A 19,932-nucleotide genomic window follows, 5' to 3' on the forward strand; every position below is an offset into this window, starting at 1 on the left:
TGGAACTACTGGTCAACTTTGAAGCAGAGTGACACTAATCTCAACCTTTTGGAGGATCTGAGATGTAGAGAACCTCTGAAACCCTTTGTAAATCTGATATTCTATGATTGATTTTTTTTCCAATTTGGGAAATACATTTCCCCTTATGTCAACATTTAATTGTTCATATAAAATGTCCAATCAATAATTGATTTCTATGTGTTAGTAACTGCACCAAGCAGTATGGGTACAAAGAAGGGCAAAAGAACTAAAAAACAAAAAAAAAAAAACCAAGCAAACCCAAACCAATCTGTGCTCTTAAGGAGTTAACATTTAAATGGGGGAAATAGCATGTATATGCAAGATATGTACATAACAAATGGCAAATAAATGGGAAAGGTATTAGTAGCTGGGATGAGAGATCAAGGAAGGCTTTCTCCAGAAGGTAGAAAACTGAACTGAATTTGAGCTGAATCTTGAAAGAAGCCAGGAGGCAGAAGTGAAAAGGCAGAGCATGAGGGATAGTGAGATAGTGATTACAATGACACAGAAATGAGGAGGGGAGGGGAGGATCTCTTTTTTTGTTTTTTTGTCTTTTTTTTTTTTAACAAGGCAATGGGGTTAAATTATTTGCCCAAGGCCAAACAGCTAGGCAATCATTAAGTGTCTGAGGTCAGATTTGAACTCAGGTCCTCCTGACTCCAGGGTCAGTGCTCTATCCACTGCATCACTTAGCTGCCCCTGATTTTTGTCTTTTTATTTTTGGAAGTGGAGGATCTCCAAGTAGGCCAGTGTTGCTGGGTCATTGAGTATGTAGGGGGAAGTAAAGTGTAAAAAACACTTGGAAAGGCAGGAATAGGTCACTTATAAAGAGTTTTGAATGTCAAAACATTTTTGTTTTTTTCATCATTGAGGTATTAGGGAACCCACTCCAGCTCTTTGAGTGGGAGAATAACATGGTAAGATATATATTACTAACATCACTTTGGCAGCTAAAGGGAAGATGGATTGAAATAAGAAGAAACTTGAGTTAGTTAGAAAGCAATTTTGGTAGTATAAGGGCTGGAACTAGGGTTGTGGCTGTATGACTGAGAGATTTGGCATTAGATTGTGTACCAGGACTGAGTGAGAGTGAGGAATCAAGGATAATACTGAAGTTGAGAGCCTGGTGACTCAGAAGATGTTGGTTTCCTGGATAGTAATTGGGAAATATGGAAGATTGAAGGTTGGGGAGTAGCAGGGGAATAGGTGGGGACCCAGTAATGAGTTCTGTTTTGGACATGCTGAGTTTAAGATGTTTATAAGACATTCTTTTGGAGATGAGTGACCATAGCTTGAGAGAGATTATTTTAAAATTTATTTTATTTTTGAATTTTACAATTTTCCCCCTAATCTCGCTCCCCACCCAGAGGAGGCAGTCTGTTAGTCTTTGCATTGTTTCCATGCTATACATTGATCCAAATTGAATGTATTGAGAGAGAAATCATATCCTTGAGGAAAAAATAAAGTATAAGAGTTAGCAAAATTACATAAGATAACTTTTTTTTAATTAGAGGTCTTTGATCTTTGTTCAAAGTGCACAGTTCTTTCTCTGGATACAGATGGTATTCTCCATTGCAGATACCCCCAAATTGTTGCACTGATGAAATGAGCAGGTCCATTTAGATTGATCATCGAGAGAGACTTATTTTGACTTTCTAAGTGGCATTAATTTACGTTATGGGAGCAATTGAGATCACCAAGTGAGCAAAAAGAATAGGGGATCCTTGACGATTGTGGAATACACATGTTTTTATGTAACATGGATGCCAACCTAACAAAGGAGACTGAAAAGATGAGAGGACAACCAGCAGAAACTACCTAGATGAGAACTAGATAGGGATAGACTATCTGGGGGATAAGATGATCAACTATGTCATATGCTACTGAGAAACCATGAGGATAAAGATTGAGAAAAGTCCATGATATTTGGTAATTAAGAAATCATTGATAACTTTGAAAATAGTTCAGTTGAATGATGGGGTCACAAACCACATTACAGGGACATTCTTTGTAGGCAACTTTTTCAAGGAGTATATCCACATAGGGAAGGGAAAATTTTGAGCATTAGTTAACAGGGATGATTGAATCAAGTGAGGGTTTTTAAGACTGGGGAGACATGGTCATGTTTGAGGTAGTATATGTAAATAGAGAGGAGAGGGAGAGATGGAAGATGGAAGCAAAACACTTATAAAGAAGTTTGTCTTGTCAAGGAGCAGCACCTTTTCATCTGAAAACATAGTGAAGGAGGAGACAATATTCTGACTGATAGAAGTTGAGAGATGGGGAAATTCTTGGCAAATGACCTTTTCTGTGAGGTATGAGGCCAGGTCTTCAGCTGAGAAGGCTGGGGAAGAGGGTGGTGGCTTGAGGAAAGAGGAGAAGATTGGGCCATCTATTAGGGAGTGGGGTTGTTGTAGTTGCTTTATAGGAGGACCAAGATATGAGGCAGCTATCCTTTTCCTAGGGGTATGCACCTGCCACACATTTATGTTGTCTGCTTTCGCCAGGGTCCTTACAGCATTCTCTTCCTTTCTTATTGATTCACTATACTGCCCTCCTTACATGTTTATATCTGCAGAGTTAGAGACTGTCTCTACCAACCAGCCTTGGCATTTAGGTAATATCTAGTTGAAGCATTTTGTTTTGTTTATTTTTGTTTTTGCAAGGCAGTGGGGTTAAGTGGCTTGCCCAAGATCACACAGCTAGGTAAGTATTAAGTGTCTGAGAGTGGATTTGATCTCAGGTCTTCCTGACTCCAGAGCTGGTACTCTGTCCACTGCATCACCTAGCTGCTCCTAGTTGAAGCATTTTGACTTAAAATACACAGTTTTAAGAAATCCTTCAAACACATTTGAAGTAAGCATTAAATTAGAAACTACTTTGAGTGGATATTCTTAGAGATTGTCTGAGATATCTGCCCTTATTGACAAATAGATGTGTGATTTACAAGTTTTACTGTTGTCTTTTTTTTTGGGAGGGTGGGGATTAAATGTCATTTAATCATATTCGTATTATTAACCTTTTTTTAAATTAAAGATTTTATTTATTTTGAGTTTTACAATTTTTCCCATAATCTTCCTTTCTTCCCCCCACTCCACACAGAAGGCAATTTGCCAGTCTTTACATTGTTTCCATTTTGTATATTGATCCAAATTGAGTGTGATGAGAGAGAAATCATATCCTTCAGGAAGAAACATAAAGTATAAGAGAAAGCAAGATCAGACAATAAGATCTCAGTTTTTTTTCCCTAAATTTAAGGTAATAGTCCTTGGTCTTTGTTCAAACTCCACAGTTCTTTCTCTGGATACAGATAGTATTTTCCATTGCAAATACCCCCAAATTGTCCCTGATTGTTGCACTGATGGAATAAGCAAGTCCATTAAGATTAATCATCGCCCTCATGTTGCTGTTAGGGTGTACGGTGTTTTTCTGGTTCTGCTCATCTCACTCAGCATCAGTTCATGCAAATCCTTCCAGGCTTCCCTGAATTTCCATCCTTCCTGGTTTCTAATAGAACAATAGTGTTCCATGACATACATATACCACAGTTTGCTAAGCCATTCCCCAACTGAAGGACATTTGCTTGATTTCCAATTCTTTGCCACAACAAACAAGGCTGCTATGAATATTTTTGTACAAGTGATGTTTTTACCCTTTTTCATCATCTCTTCGGGGTATAGACCCAGTATTGATATTGCTGCACCAAAGAGTATGCACATTATTGTTGCTTTTTGGGCATAGTTTCAAATTTCTCTCCAGAAAGGTTGGATGAGTTCACAGCTCCACTAACAATGTAATAGTGTCCCAGATTTCCCAACAATGATCATTGTCATTTTCTGGTCATATTGACTAGTCTGAGAAGTGTGAGGTGGTACCTCAGAGCCTGCATTTCTCTAATAAGTAATGATTTAGAGCAGTTTTTCATATGACTATGGATTGCTTTGATCTCCTCATCTGTAAATTGCCTTTGCATATCCTTTGACCATTTTTTCAATTGAGGAATGGCTTTTTTAAAAAAATATGACTTAATTCTCTGTATATTTTAGAAATGAGTTGTTTATCAGAAATACTAGCTGTAAAGATTGTTTCCAAGTTTACTGCATTTCTTTTGATCTTGGATACAGTGATTTTGTCTGTGCAAAAGTTTTTTAATTTAATGTAATCGAAATCATCTAGTTTCTTTTTAGTAATGTTCTCCATCTCTTCCTTAGTCATAAACTGCTTCCCTTTCCATAGATCTGACAAATAACTAGTCCTTGATCTTCTAGTTTGCTTATACTATTGTTTTTTATGTCTATATCCTGTATCCATTTGGATCTTATCTTGGTATAGGGTGTGAGGTGTTGGTCTAATCTAAGTTTCTTCCATACTAACTTCCAATTTTCCCAGCAGTTTTTATTGAAGAGAGAGTTTTTATCTCAATAGCTGGACTCTTTGGGTTTTTCCACATCTTCTTGACAGTGACCTGGTGATAATAAAATGAAGTTTTTTTTTGTGATATATAAAGTACTTTGTAAAATATAAAGTCCTATTGAGATTGTTACTGCTATCATGATGATTATGATTTTTTTTAATAGCTTTGGAATGGAAGCCATTTATTTCCAGATGCTGAGGAAGCAACCCTTTTCCTTGGGACACTGGATACCATTTTTCTCTTCTCTTATGCTGTGGTAAGTTTTAGTATTTCTAGAAGAGGAAAATTAAGGGAAGAAGGAGAAGGGAGTGATTCCTCCATGAAAGTTTGGTGTTTAGGATTTGAACACTTTTCCATTTTCAGTGATAGTTACTATCCTTCCCATTTTGTTTCTTAACATGACCAAGGATTTTTTTGTATACTGAGGCAATTTTTCTCATCTTGACCAGTTGTAATCTTTAGCGTATTCTAAAGATGTTCCGAGACACTTGCTGAACCTGTCAGTTTTTGAACAACTATTTATTGGTGCCATTAGCACTGGCAATGAACCTTATGAATAGAAGGCAATGACTTTTTTCACTTTGAGGAGATTCCTTCTGCCTAAGGGTGATCTGCTAAGATATTGACAACATCAGCATTTTACTTTGGATAGCCAAGTCATGAAAGATTTTGTTAATATGGACAGATTCTATAGTGTCTTTTCTTGGAAGAGTGAAATGTAGGCTTAGGGTTGAAAGGGTTCTGAGAGGATATCCGGGCCAAATTCTTAGGGAGGGCAGGAATCCTTTCTACAACACAACAAATAGATTCTTTTTTCCTTTAAAATATACTTATTCTATTTATGAACAGCTTTAATTGTGATACAGGGTTCTTTACCTTCATCTGAATTGGCTTTATAACTTCTGGTTCATCAAGATGTGAAGTTCACCTGGGAAGTCTAGCCTTAAGCTGAATTTTAAAGTTATTTTAGTGCTTCATTTGGTGTATCTGTTTGTATCTGGAGCACTTAGCATCTTGTGACTACTTGTCTTTACTCTTGTTCAAACTTCTAAATAAATATTTCCTTTTTTTAGGGTCTTTTCATCAGTGGTATTATTGGGGATCGGTTTAATATGCGATGGGTTCTATCCTTTGGTATGTGCTCTTCTGCAGTGGTGGTAAGTCTGAAACATGTAGTGTTTGGATAAATGCTTTTCCACACAGAGATAGTGCCTTCAGTCTCTGCCATAAACATTTATATACATATACATATACATAATATATATATATGTGTATATATATATATATATATATATCCTTTTATAAGAACATTGTTTTGTTTTAATTTAAACAGCTCCTGATCTAGTCTTGGGTGAATGTATCAGTGGTTACTTCTCTTTTGTCATTCAACATGACCTCTCCTCCATGCCTCCTCCCTACCTGTGCCCCTTCCCCAGCAGTAGTTTGCTGCAAACTGTATAGAATTGTATCAAAAGTAAGAACAAGAAGCTCCATGTAAGTCTTTCTTAGGAATGAAGTTTACACATTTTGTGACATCTGCTTTTGGTGACTGAGAGGGCTTTTGCTTACTTCCTGCTTCTTAGCTGGGCTTGTGGATAGATAGGTAAGGAATGTAACAGGATTCCAGAAAGCTTATTAAAAGTACTTAAGAATCTTGTTTTCAAGGATTTGAGATGTGATGATTTATATGCAAATAAGTGATCTGCTAATTACAAATAATTAATTTAATTTATTTAAGGCAATGGGGGCTAAGTGACTTGCCCAAGGTCACAGCTAGGCAATTATTAAATGTCTGAGGTCAGTTTTGAACTCAGGTCTTCCTGATTCCAGGGCTGATGCTCTTTCCACTGCACCACCTAGCTGCCCCTTTATCTAGTACTTTTAATTAGAAGTAGCCATAATGTATCTTTAACCCAGAATGACTAGATTTAAAGGATTCATAAACTCCATTTTATGTTTGTGTGTGTGTGTGTGTGTGTGTGTGTGTGTGTGTGTGTGTGTGAGAGAGTTTTGAAACTAGGTCTCTATCTCATGGGTAGCTAGGTGGTCCAGTGAATAGAGCACCAGGTCTGGAATCAGGGAAACCATTAGTACAAATCTGGCCTCAGAAACTTTATTATCTATTCAATCCTGGAACAGTCTTAAATCTGTTTATCTTGGTTTCCTCATCTGTAAAATGAGTTGGAGAAGGAAATGGCAAACTATTCCAGTATCTTCAAATTGGGATCATAAAGAGTCAGTTATGATTAAACAATTAAACAACAAATGTAGTCATTCTGGGTTAAAGATTCATTATGGCTACCTCTAATTAGAAGTTCTAGATAAGGGGGCAGCTAGGTGGTGCAATGGAAAGAGCATCAGCCCTGGAATCAGGAGGACCTGAGTTCAAAGTTGACCTCAGACTCTTAATAATTGTCTAGCAGTGTGACCTTGGGCAAGTCACTTACCCCCACTGCCTTAAAAAAATTAAATTAAAAAAGTATTAGATAAATATCATTCATATTTGTTGTGGTTTTTGGCAGTTTAGGTAAATTACTTTGCAGTTTGAGGAGAAAAACAGGCACATCATTGATTATTATTACTTATTAATTATAACCATAAATATAAATATTATTTGGGGTACTGTTCCTTTTGGATGGTGCTTTTTCTGAAAGGTAAGAGTTGCTTTCTATCTTACCCCTGAGAAATAGAAACAGAATAACTGACGACCTACACGGCCTTTTATCTCCTTTTGTATCCCAGGGTCAGCTAGGTGGCACAGTGAATAGAGCACTGTAGGCCAGACTCCTAGGCAGAGTCAGGAGAATGGAAGTTCGAATCCAACCTCAGACACTTGCCCAAATAGTAGTTGTGTGTCTTTGGGCAAGTCCCTTAATCCTGATTGCCTCTCATCCAGGGCCATCTCCAGTTGTCTTGATCCATATCTGGTCACTGAACCCAGATGGCTGTGGAGGAGAAAGTGGAGCTGGTTAATTAGCATAGCACCCCCTCGCTCAAATCCAGTTCATTTAGTTGTCATGGCATCACCTCCCTGATATTGGGGTCTTCTTCAAATTAAGGACAAACATTCTTGCATTCCCTCTCCTGTCCCATTAAAATATTAGGTTTTTTCCCTAAATTTTAGCCATGGTCTTTTCAAGTTCTTTGAGCCCATATGTTAGATGGCTTTCCAGAAATCTCCCCTATCTGGGTTTATTTGTGATTCTTTTAAATATATATTACTTTGCATATTCATGTAATTATAATTGATACTTCTTTGATTTTAAATTGAGAAAAATCTGAAAAGTGAAATTTAAGCCATCTTTAAAAAAAATTTAATTGCCTCCAAATATAACCCATATGTTTAATTTTTTTCTCTTATTTTCAAAATCCACAAAATTTTTTAAAAAAGTTTTATTCTTGAGGCTAGGTGGTGCAGTGGATAGAGCACTGTCCCTGGAGTAAGGAGTCCATGAGTTCCAATTTGGCCTCAGACACTTAATAATTACCTAGCTGTGTGACCTTGGGCCAGTCATTTTAACCCCAATGCCTTGCAAAAAAATGTAATTAAAATTAAAAGTTTTAATTCTTTTTAGTACTTGTTTTTTGTTAATATTAAGTGTAACAGGGGCGGCTAGGTGTCACAGTGGATAGAGCACAGGCCCTGGAGTCAGGTGTATCTGAGTTCAAATCTGGTCTCAGACAATAATTACCTAGCTGTGTGGCCTTGGGCCAGCCACTTAACCCCATTTGCATTGCAAAAAAAAAAAACCCCTAGAAAATTAAGTGTAACATACCACTATTTTAATGTGTTTTAGATAATTTTGGGTGGTTGAAAGAAGTGAAAGTATTTAGGGAGCAAAAAGTAGACTGGTAATAAAAAATAGATTGAATTTGGTTGAAGGTATCAGATAATATATCAGAAAGAACTGATAAGGTCATTCTTTTTCCCCTAGAATTACCAGGAAAAAACAAATTACAACTAATCCTTGGGATGTATTTCTGTCACATTTCGCAAACTAATCAGTATTAAATTAAACTGTATGATTATATTCAAATGGAACTGTGCTTTTATGTATATGTTCCCTCCAGTGACTAAGATTGAAATTCATCTATGCCTTTCCATGCTGTAGCTTTTTTGCCTTTGTCCTCTCTTACGTTCTTCACAGTGGATCCACCCAGAGTGATAGGTGCTGGGAAATACTAATAGTGGAGCCTAGAGTCTTTTCACTGGTTTTTCTTTGGTTTTGCTATGTGACTAACCTATCTTTTTAAGTGATATATTGGATCTATATTATTAGTAAACTTTAATGCTTCATAAGAAACATAAAAGCTTAAGTGGAGATACTGATATTTCACTCTTGTTTATAAAGTTGACTCCTGATGGTTCAGGGTTCAGTTGATGACTTTGAACATCTCCAAGGGCAGTTTTCTTTTATTTATTTATTTATTTTGAATTTTGCAATTTTTTCCCTAATCTTGCTTCCAAGGGCTTTTTTCTGCAGATGAGTATGAGTCAGGGAGTGTATCACTATTTGAATGATATGAAACAGAATAAGGTAGGAAGCTGGAAACAAAACATGAGGCAACTAACATAGATATGATTTTTTTCATGCAGAGCATGAAGAGAGGAGCAGAGAGAGGGTATATAATGATTTTTTGCCTTTTTTGAGTTTTATGTTTGACTTTAATCTTTCTACAGTCAGTGATAAGTTGGTTTTTGTGTCAGTCATAGCTGGCTTCATATAACAACATCTGAGAATTGGTTCTGAGTTCAAGTGTACCCTGATGATCCTCTTGTTTAGTAATGTGAGATGCACCAAGTAGAAGCTGAAAAATTTAATTTTGATTATATTTAAATTATCATTTGATAATATTATAATTCTGCTTTCTTTGTTTTCTTTTCTAAGGTATTTTGCTTTGGCACCCTCACAGAGTGGCTTCATTTCTATAACAAGTGGTTCTACTGTTCCCTGTGGATTTTGAATGGCCTGCTACAATCCACTGGTTGGCCATGTGTCGTTGCAGTTATGGGCAACTGGTTTGGGAAAGCTGGGTGGGTGTGTCACTTTCTTCCCTTTTAATTACCTTTAAAAGAATTTTATAAAGTAAGTTAAATTATTCAGATTTGCCAAAACTCAACTTCTTCATCTTTTATCATTAGGGAATCCCATTCCTTACTTTGCTGGTAGAAAGATATTCAAGGGGGCAGCTAGGTGGTACAGTGGATAAAGCACCGGCCCTGGAGTCAGGAGTACCTGGGTTCAAATCCAGTCTCAGACACTTAATAATTACCTAGCTGTGTGGCCTTGGGCAAGCCACTTAACCCCGTTTGCCTTGCAAAAAAGAAAAAGAAAAAAGAAAGTATATTCAAAGATAGATAAATTACTTACACTTAGATTGCTGAATATCTATCCCTTAATACATTGCCCATATTTGGAGCCTAAGTTGAACAGAAAATTCTTTAAAACTAATAAAAAGCTAGGACCTATAATTTTGTCTGGGGGGGACCATTATCTTATGGGCCTTATAAATGCTCTAGTTTGATTAACCCAAATTGGAACTTTTTTTTTTTAGTTTTTCTCATTGCTTGCTAATGAATTTTATTCAGAGGTAATAAAAGTCATTCATATTTTGGGTTAAAAATGTAACATTTCTGTGTCTGATTTTGTCATATGTAAACTATTTTCACATGTCTTTTTTTTATTTAATACAATGATATTGAGTGACCTTGCCCAGGGTCACATAGCTAGGCAATTAATAAGTTTCTAAGGCTAGATTTGAACTCTAGTCTCTAGGGCTGGTACTGTATCCTCTGTGCCACCTAGCTGCCCCTGTTTTCATGTCTTAACGTAATTTAAGCACTTTCTGAATAGAGACTATAGTTTTAACTTGTGAACATAGTAACTTAATGTACCAAAGTAAAGGCTTTCAGCCAATATGTTGAATATTTTTCCTTGAAAATCCCATTTTTAGAACCTGAAAATTGAGGTAAAAATAATGCCTGCTCTATCATTATCATTATGGTTGAGAAAGAAAATATTACTATCTTAATGACCTTTTCATTGAATAATAACTTTTGCCACGATAGAATGAATTACTGGTTTGTGATTCAAACCAAAAGTGGTTTAACAAAATTGCTCTGACAGTAGTCATTTTCTTAGAACTATTTTTTTTAAGTGTAAATAAGTGGAACTTGCTTTTATTAGTGTAAGTAGGAATTATTGACATATCCCTTTTGTTTCTCTGTCAGGAGATGCTAGCAGGTATCAGATTTTTTTCAGCCAAGAACCCTCAAGGATTTGTATGGCCCAGATCAGTGGAGGAAACATCAGTGACATTCTGTTTACAAAAAATTACTTAAGCAAAAATGAAATACTTTATTAGTTTCCAGTGCATTTCATTTGATGGTGGGGGAGGAGAAGACAGACCTATTATAAATTTAGTGGCTCATTAAAGGTCTATATTACTATTTTGCATATTTCAATAGCTATTCCACAAATAAATATCTATCATATAACATACATGATGATGATATGATTACATTGATTTTAGAAGTCTACTTTTGTTAAAGTCAGTAAAATTGACAAAAATTGACAATTTTATGGGAACATGTATTTTTTAAACCTTAAAATTAAATTTATCACGAGGAAAGACATTGTGGTATTTACAAATGTTCATTTAATAATTATATAGAATCCCCTTCTTTAATCTCTCCTAGACGTGGAGTTATTTTTGGACTCTGGAGTGCTTGTGCCTCAGTGGGCAATATTTTAGGAGCGTGCCTAGCATCTTCAGTTTTGCAGTATGGGTATGAGGTGGGTATTTTTTGTTTTATCAAAGTGGTTTCCAAGGAGAAGTTAGAATATTCTATTTAGTTCAGCTTCTTTTATAGGAGTATTTGGATATCTATTTAAAACTTTAACTCTGCTAAGTCCTGCATTAGAAATCAGCCAGCTTTTTTTGTCCCTGAATGTTTCTTTCTACCTTCAGGCACAGTGAAAAAAATAATCTGTCTTCAAATCTGCTTTCATGTTAGGCTTTTCCTTTGGACTTTTATTTTTTCCCTAGATGGTTCATATAGAAAGTTTTAACATCTTGAAATTCCACATTTGATTATTGAACTCAGTTTTTCTTCAGTCTCTATTAGAATTTATTTTTTGATTTCACTGACTCTTTTTTTCTTATGCTCTTCAGGAATCCATTCCTTAATCTTCTGCTCTTTTGTTTCTACTTTCTTTTAAGCATATCTCTTATATATCTTTAGCCATCATCTCTGTGATGAAATTTGCATTTTTAAACTAATTTCATTTTTATGAAACTTCTACTTGGATGTCTTACTTGTTATCACGAACTCACTATCTAAAAACTAATCTTCCTCCTTAAACTAGCCACTTCCTTATTTCAGTCACTTTGCTTCAATATTTAGAGTCAAATTAATGCCTTCCTCTCCTTTTCCACTATTTTCAGTTCAATTCTTTATCATGTCAGCACTGTTTTTAAATTTGAAATTTTATTAATTTTTTGTTGTTTTTGTTTTTGTTTTTTACAAGGCAATGGGGTTAAGTGACTTGCGCAAGGCCATACAGCTAGGTAATTATTAAGTGTCTGAGGTCAGATTTGAACTCAGGTCCTCCTGAATCCAGGGCCAATGCTCTATCCACTGTGCCACCTAGCCACCCCTGAAATTTTATTAATTTTTTTAAAAATTGACTAGCATTTTCTTTCTTTCATCTTCCATTAAACAAAAAAAAAAATAAATATCCTTGTAGCAATTATATATAGTCAAAATAAATTCCCTGTTGAGCATGTCCAAAAATATTTATGTCATTCTTCATTTCAAGTCCATTACTTCTCTGGCAGGTAGTGAGTTGCATGTCTCATTTTTTATTTTTCACAACCATGGTTTGTCGTTGCATGATCAGAGTTCTAAAGACTTTCAAAGTTTTTTCTTTTATGATATTGTGGTGGTTCTGGTCCTGCTCATTTTAATTTACATCAGTTCATGCACAACTTCCCAGTTTTCTGTGAAATTTCTCATTTCTAGTTTGTCAGTTCTTATGATACAATAACATTCCATTACATAAGCCAACATTTGTTTAACCATTGCCTAATGGGGGACAGACCCTTAGTTTCCAATGTTTGACTGTTCTGGAAAGAGCTGATATGAATGTTTTTATACATATAGATACTTGATCTATTGAGGTTTAGGTCAAGTATTATTATTATTATCTCTGGATCAATGGAAATCAATCAGTAAACATTTATTAAACACCTGCTATGACTCAGACACTAAATGCTGGGGCTGCAAAGAAAGACCAAAAATTATCCCTGCTCTTGAGGAGTTCGAAATCTAATGGGGGGAACATATGTAATCAATTGTGGTCAAACAAATTACATATCCAGGATTTAAGAAGGATATTTACTGAGATTACTACAATTATTTCCTTTAGTTACTGAAGTAGAATAATGTAAAAATGCCCAAAATTAAAATATTGTAAAATATTGTAAAAATTAAAATATTGTAAATAAAAACACTGGTGAGAGTATATACTTGATATACAGGAGGTCATAATTATAAGAACAAAATAGAAATAGTTAAAGGAGAAATTGTTCTTGTTAGGAAGTCTTAGTAAAAACATTTCTGACTTCTTCACAGAGAGAAAGGAAACAAATAATGGCAAGTTCACCTGCAACTCCAGTAGGATATAAACTGATTTAAAAAATATAGATAGGTAGATTTTTATACCGAAGGTTGATGAGCCACATCATAAAGATTCTTGAACTCAATTGGATCCCATTCACAAATATGGACATAGATGCCATTTTAGTTGGACAACTGGGCTATATCTCTGGCCAAAGAATTATCTGGAAGTACTTAGTTTAGAGACTTTTGCATCATAGTTCCAAATAGCTTACCAGAATTGTTAGACTACCTCACAATTCTATCAGCAGTATAGTAAATCCAGTTTTTTGCATTCTTCCAATTGTCATTTCCCTTCATTGTCATTCCTACTAATCTTATATGTGTGAGATAGAACCTCAGAGTTGCTTTACTTTATATTTCTTTAATAGTGATTTGGAGCATTTTTTATATGGTATTATTGATGGCTTAGATTTCTTTCTTTGAAAACTGCCATTGATATCCTTTCACCAATTCTCCATTGAAGAAATTGCACCACTATCTCTTATTTTATCACCTTATTTCAGGGTTGGTGTAATGGCTTCTTTATTAATCTTTTGGCTTTTAGTCTTTCCTTCAAGCCATCTTTTCTCCTCTTTAGGACTGGCAAATTAATAAGTAACTTTTATATAGTGTTAAAAGTTTTTAGATCCCCTTTCAGTTGCCCTGCAAGTAGTAGTATTCCTTTTTTACAGATGAGAAATTTGAGACTCTAACAGGTTTTGTCTTGTTCCTGCTCGTGAAGCCAATGAATATCTGAGATGGGATTTACTTGCAGACAGCTAACCTGACTCAAAGTCCTTTACAATAAGCTCTTTCATGTTGCCACTATACTTTCTGAAATACTTTTCATTGTAGCATTTCTTTCCTTTAAAAGCTCTAAAAATTCAAATAATGACTCCTTAATCCCTAATCTAAGTCTGTGACTCTTCTTCCTGGCTCTCTGTCATGTCAGCATCTTTCTTACTCTGCTTTATTCCTCAACATAAATGCTCTATTTTGACTCTGTCTCTCTTCCATTTACTGTATTCATACCTCTGTGTCATTGTGTTGATTTGTCTAGTTATGCTTTAGATTCTAAAGCCAAACTTTGCTTTGAGTTCTAGATCTTTCATAAAACCTATTTTTGTTACATGGTCTAGCAATTATATTTCAATCTTTTGAATTCCTAAAGAATCACTGTATATGCTTCATAATCTGGACATGGTACTTCTTACCATTTTTGTGTGTGTCATTATGGTTCCTTTGAGCAGTCTGGACCTGAAGCTCTGAATCTCTTCTCAGAATTATATTTTTGAATGCATAAAATAAAATACATATAAGATTATAAAGGAAACCAATTATATTAAAATACAGTTATCAATATATTAAAAAAAATTTGTGGACCCCAGGTTAAGACCTTTTAAATAATTTTGTATTATCCTAGACTATTCTCTTTCATGTATTTAGTTCCTATCTCATCCAGTTATAATGAAAAGTTGAGGGCAGGAATACATATATTTTCTAATTTCCCAAAATACCTAACATAATTTTGAATACAGTATATTTGCTTAACAGATAATTTGTGGATTTATAAGAAAATATTTTTATTTTTTTTTCTCTAGTATGCCTTCTTGTTAACAGCATCAGTTCAGTTTGCTGGTGGAATCGTTATCTTCTTTGGGCTTTTGATTTCTCCAGAAGAAATTGGTAAGGAGAAGTAGTAGTCTGATTTATTCAGAGCTCCTCACTTTAGGGGGAAGTCCAGGGCAAGGATTTTTTTTCTCCTACAAAGGAAAATTATGAAATCTGGCCTACTGATTGGGGGCCCAGTTTTTGTTTGTTGTAATAATTGTGCCACTACCTCTTTTGGTGATGATGAAATAACTGAAAGACACTGTTGGTATACAGAAAGCTTGAAAGGTGAAAATGATTGACTATTTGTAAATTCTTAAACTAACATAAGGGAAGTAAATAGTTTTTCCATTTGCCTCCAATCAAGACTTCCAGTTTATCTATTAGGACTTTTATATGGACCATAAAAATAACTTAGTTTGTATGTTGCATAGGGCTAAGGACCACACAAAATCAAGCCTAACCAGAAAATAGAGGGGCCTCTGTGATATATTCCCTGAAGGATGTTAATTATTAGGAAGCAGTTTGTCTGATTTGCAACTTGCTTCCAAATAGGAATAGTATTGATAACTCATAAACATTATCCAGAAAAGATCCAAACATGACTTCAATTTATAGTTCTACCAAGATGGGTTGTTCTCAATGTCTTAATGGCATAAATCTTGAAATTTTTATTCTTTTTTGCTTATCAGACATAAGACCATAGGATTTAAAGCTGGGAGGGACCTTGAATGTTACCTGGTCTTTTCACTTTTATAGAAGAAACCAAGGACCAGAGAAGTTTAGTGACTTCTAGAATCATACAGGTAGTCAGGAATAGAATAGAGACTCAAATTTGGGTCCTTTGGCTCTGAATCCATTGAACTAGGCAGTCCACAAGCATTTATTAATCACTGACTGTATGCCAGACATCATGCTTAACATTGGAGGTACAAAAAGAAATGAAAAACCAGTTCTTTCCCTTAATGAGCTTATATTCCAATGGGGAAGATAGCATGCAAATATATATGATAAACACACAAACAGGGCAAGCTAGAAAGAATCTCAAAGGGAAGCACCTTACAATAAATAAGGGAGACCAAGGAAAGCCTCCTGTAGCAGGTGAGGTTTTAGCTGACACTGATCTGGATCAAGAGATCTGGAGATGAGAAAAGAATGTATTCCAATTATCAGGGAAAAGTGAAAAGGCACAGGACTGGCCAGTGTTACTGGATTATGTAGTATGTGAGAGAAAGGTATTGTTTAAGATTGAAAGGTGACTCGTACCTAGTTTATGAATGACTCGTGAGTCAAATGAATGAGCCTAAAGTTAATTAGGAGACACTGGAATTGAATGAACCAAGGGATGCTGCCTCTCATTTTGTACTTACACATATGGATCTTTCCCAGCTGTTGTATTGTTCAGCTGTTTGAGGATAACAACAACCCACAAAAAGGAAAATATTGAATTAGAAAATGGAGCATTTCTCAAAATAGTGTAATTCAACTAGATTATCATTACTTCATTACTCCCTGTGAGTAACAAAGCACTCCTTTGGTATAGGGTTCAAGAAATTCCAGTAGATAAACCATCTAGTTAGGTCTCTTTTAATAAATTAAATGCTTTGATCAGTATGGATCTATGTTTAGCATGATTCTAAAGATTCTAAATGTAGAACCTATATTAGATTGTTTTCTGTTGGGGGAGGTGGGAGAAAAGGGAGGGAGGGAGAAAAAATGTAAATCTTAAAACCTTGCAAAAAATGATTGATAAAACTTGTTGCACGTAGTTGGAAAAATAAATAAAATATTTTTTTTTAAAACAGCCCAAGTACTATATTTTAAAAAGGAAAAAAATAAAAATTTTATTAGGATTAAATTAAACAGTACAAATTCTCTTGTTAGCTTAAGGGAATAGGGATAACTCATCTATGTCAAACTGTTTTAACAATTAGGCACAAGTCTAATTAGATTGAGACACATAGATTGCTTATCCAGTAAATGTTTTGTCTTTTTAGAAATCAAATTTAATTTTATCTAACATTGACAAGCAAAGACTTTAGAATTATCTAATCAAGAGTACAAGAACAGAAAAAAAGAACAGTGAACATGGAATATGAAAAGACTCCAAACCCAAGATTGTAAATGACTTTACATGTGTTTGTAAACTTTAGCTGTTTACCAGTTATTCATCCCAGCCCTTAAAATGTGTATTTTTAACATAGCCTGCATTGTCCTTTTTTACCTGTATATGAATTCATTACTGCTATTGTTGTCTTTAACAAGTACAGTTAATGTATGAGTGATTCCTTTGTTTCTGTTTTTTTTTATGCTGATTCACTTTAGTTAAGGTTACTCATTTTTAAAAAATATGGTAAATTAACTTATTGAGATCTGTAGGAGAAAGATCATAGTTAATATATAATTTCTTGTTTTGAGACCATATATTTATTTTAGGTCTTCCAGGGATTGAGGAAGAAGAAAGTTCTGAAGATGATCCTTGTAGACCATTAATTAACAGTGCTGACAGTGAGGATCGTGAGCCCAATTATTCAATTCAAGAAGTTAGCAGGATCCATCAGCCCAAGGCAATAAGTTTTTCCCAGGCTTGTTGTCTACCTGGAGTATTGCTGGTAAGGACTACTTCATGTAAGTCTGCCCTACAGTGTTTACCCTGAAGATGAACACTGCCTGACAGTGAAATATCTATGAGTACTTATCTTTACAGTTGTCTCAGGAAAATTGGGAGCTTTTTTTAAAACTTAAAATGAAAGTCTGTACAGTGTTTTCTTTTAAATGCATTCCAGTGCTGCCACAGTCTTTATAGAAGAAAACTTTTCCTAATGTCTTTAACTCTCTCCTGCCTTAGTTTTTCAGTCTTGATATGGAATTTCAAGTACTGTAGTGTAAGTAAGAGATTATTTTTCCAACTTGGCCTACTAACCTGGTGTATCTGTCCTTGCTTTTTTAGTTCCTTCTACTCTGTGGAATAAATATAATGCCACATTTCCCTTATGGTTCACACTAGGTTTTTTTTCTTTTGAATTTTATTGTGAGATTTTAAAGCACTTAAGCTTTTTAGAATAAGAATACTTTATAAATGTAAAGAGGCATTGTAGTTTGCTAAGTAGGCTCAATTTTTATAAATGACAGATTGCAGTAGTCTGATTCACTTTTTTATTTTAATTTTTTTCCAATATCATGCAAAGATAGTTTTCAGCATTAATCTTTTTTTTTTTGAGTGGATCACATTCTTTATGATAAGTCCATCACAAAAGTTAGTTCCATATTTTTCCAATGTTGCCATTGCTGATCGCAACTCCCTCCTTTCTTATTTCTCCACTACCATGTACTATATTTTCTCCTTTCACTCTGACTCTGCTGCAGGGTCGCTAAGTGGCACAGCAGACAGATCCCTGGTCCTGGGGCCAAGAAGCCCTGAGCCCCCATACCACCCCTTAGGCCCAGAATCCACCTGGCCCTTTGGTCCTGGACAGGCCATCCAATCCCAGCCCCTTGCAAGAAGTAAAAAAAGAAAATGTGTTATATCTGACCATTCTCCCCCCATGGTCCATCCTCTCCTCCTTTATTCACATCCCTACCCCTTCTCCCTGCTCCCCCCTCCTTCTTACTCCAGATGTCTATACCCCATATATAGTATATTTGCTGTTTCCTCTCCTAGCCATCTCTGATGAGAGCAAAGGTTCCCTCATTCCCCCTTGCCTCCCCCCTTCCATATCATTGCAATAGCTCATTGTAATAAAAAAAAAAATCTTATGTGAAATAGCTTGGACTATTCCCCCTCTCCTTTTTCTTTCTCCCATTCCATTTCCCTTTTTTTCTTATTGACTCCATTTTTACATCATATTTTATCTTCGAATTCAGCTTTCTCCTGTGCTTCAACTATAAAAGCTCCCTCTACCTGCTCTATTAACTGAGATGGTTCATATGAATATTATCAGTATCATTTTTCTATCCATGCAGTTCATCCTCATTAAGTCCCTCATATTTCCACCCCTCTCCTCCAATCTCCATGCTTCACCTGAGTCTTGTATCTGAAGATCAAACCTTCTGTTCAGCTCTGGCCATTCCAAAAGGAACCTTTGAAATTCCCCTGGTTCATTGAAAGTCCATCTTTTTCCCTGGAAAAGCACATTCAGCCTTGCTGGGTAGTTCATTCTTGGCTGCATTCTAAGCTCTTTTGCTTTCCAGTATATTGTATTCCAAGCCCTACGAGCTTCCAATGTAGCTGCTGCTAAGTCCTGTGTGATCCTGACTGCAGCTCCACGATATTTGAACTGTGTCCTTCTGGCTGCTTGTAATATTTTCTCTTTGACTTGGGAGTTCAGGAACTTGGCTATAATATTCCTGGGGGTTGTTTTTTGGGGATCTCTTTCTCGGGGGGATCGGTGGATTCTCTCCATTTCTATTTTGCCCTCTGCTTCTAGAATATCAGGGCAATTTTCCTGTAGTAATTCTTTGAAGATGATGTCAAGGCTCTTTTCCTGATCATGACTTTCAGGTATTCCAATAATTTTCAAATTATCTTTCCTAAGTCTGTTTTCCATATCAGTTGTTTTTTCAATGAGATATTTCACATTTTCTTCTAATTTTTCATTCTTTTGGTTTTGAAGTATTGATTCCTGATTTCTGGTAAATTCATCGATCTCCCTGAATTCTATTCTTTGTCTGAAGGATTTATTCTCCTCAGAGAGTTTTCTTCATCTGGCCAATTTTGCTTTTTAAAGCATTCTTCTCCTCAATAACTTTTTGAACTGTTTTATCCATTTGACCTAAGCTGTTTTTTAGCATGCTATTTTCTTCAGCATTTTTTTTTTGGATTTCCTTGACTAAGCTGCTGACTTCATTTTCATGTTTTTCCTGCATCTCTCTCCTTTCTTTTCCCAGTTTTTCTTCCAACTCCCTCATTTGATTTTCAAAGTCTTTTTTGAGCTCTGTCATAGCCTGAGCCCAATTTCTGTTTTTCTTGGGAGTCTTTATTTAGATGCAGGAGCTTGTGCTTCCTCATCTTCAGACTGAGTATTTTGATCCTTCTTGGGCTCATTTGCAAAATATTTCTCAATGGTCTTCCTCTTGTTTCTTTGTTCATTTTCCCAGCCTAAGTCTGTTTTTTGGGGGTGCTTCCTGAGCTTTTGGGACACTCCCACAAGGGTCTCAGTGTGTGAGGCTCTGTCCTCCCTCCTGGTCTGTGAATGACCATAAGCGCCCCCCTCTGCCATGG

The 19,932-nt window shown here is 35.5% G+C and overlaps 1 protein-coding gene across 2 annotated transcripts in view; it reads left to right on the forward strand.

Annotated features, from left to right (window-relative positions):
* The window catches only part of SLC37A3 (solute carrier family 37 member 3), a 52,983-nt gene that overhangs the window by 13,693 nt on the left and 19,358 nt on the right, over nt 1–19,932 (forward strand). For both annotated transcript variants that reach the window (XM_074193558.1, XM_074193559.1), the window contains exons 4-9: nt 4,599–4,691; nt 5,509–5,592; nt 9,325–9,470; nt 11,136–11,232; nt 14,702–14,786; nt 17,148–17,323. In XM_074193558.1, coding sequence (XP_074049659.1) covers nt 4,599–4,691; nt 5,509–5,592; nt 9,325–9,470; nt 11,136–11,232; nt 14,702–14,786; nt 17,148–17,323 — 681 coding nt within the window. The remainder of the gene's footprint in view (nt 1–4,598; nt 4,692–5,508; nt 5,593–9,324; nt 9,471–11,135; nt 11,233–14,701; nt 14,787–17,147; nt 17,324–19,932) is intronic.

Source organism: Macrotis lagotis, chromosome 7, assembly GCF_037893015.1.
Source record: "Macrotis lagotis isolate mMagLag1 chromosome 7, bilby.v1.9.chrom.fasta, whole genome shotgun sequence".
Lineage (NCBI taxonomy): Eukaryota > Metazoa > Chordata > Mammalia > Peramelemorphia > Peramelidae > Macrotis > Macrotis lagotis.